Source organism: Eimeria mitis, genomic scaffold (assembly GCF_000499745.2).
Source record: "Eimeria mitis Houghton genomic scaffold, Emh_scaff223, whole genome shotgun sequence".
Taxonomy (NCBI): Eukaryota; Apicomplexa; class Conoidasida; order Eucoccidiorida; family Eimeriidae; genus Eimeria; species Eimeria mitis.
Genome location: NW_013570556.1, coordinates 10,799 through 11,143, shown reverse-complemented (window position 1 = coordinate 11,143; position 345 = coordinate 10,799). Strand labels below are relative to the sequence as shown.

The following is a 345-nucleotide window of genomic DNA, read 5'->3' as shown; positions in this document are numbered from 1 at the left end:
GTTTAGGGTTTAGGGTTTAGGGTTTAGGGTTTAGGGTTTAGGGTTTAGGGTTTAGGGTTTAGGGTTTTATGCAGATATATATGAGGAGTTTGACTTTACCGGGGACCCAGAGCTGCCTATACACCCCAATATAGATTTTGTTGTTGTGGGGCTCGATAGGTGTTTTAATTATAAAAAACTACAAAAAGCTCAATTATATATAAATGAAACAAATGCTGTTTTTATTGGTACCAATACAGACCCACTAGGAAACTTCTCCACCAAACAAGTAAACCCTAAACCCTAAACCCTAAACCCTAAACCCTAAACCCTAATTTTAAAATTTTCAAAAAAATTTTTTTTTAT

The 345-nt window shown here is 34.8% G+C and overlaps 1 protein-coding gene across 1 annotated transcript in view; it reads left to right on the top strand.

Annotated features, from left to right (window-relative positions):
• EMH_0004180 (pyridoxal phosphate phosphatase, putative) overlaps positions 1–345 on the top strand; it is a gene marked incomplete at both ends in the record, with an annotated part of 4,071 nt that overhangs the window by 3,293 nt on the left and 433 nt on the right. Inside the window, one exon of the mRNA XM_013496666.1 lies at positions 75–159. Coding sequence (XP_013352120.1) covers positions 75–159 — 85 coding nt within the window. The remainder of the gene's footprint in view (positions 1–74; positions 160–345) is intronic.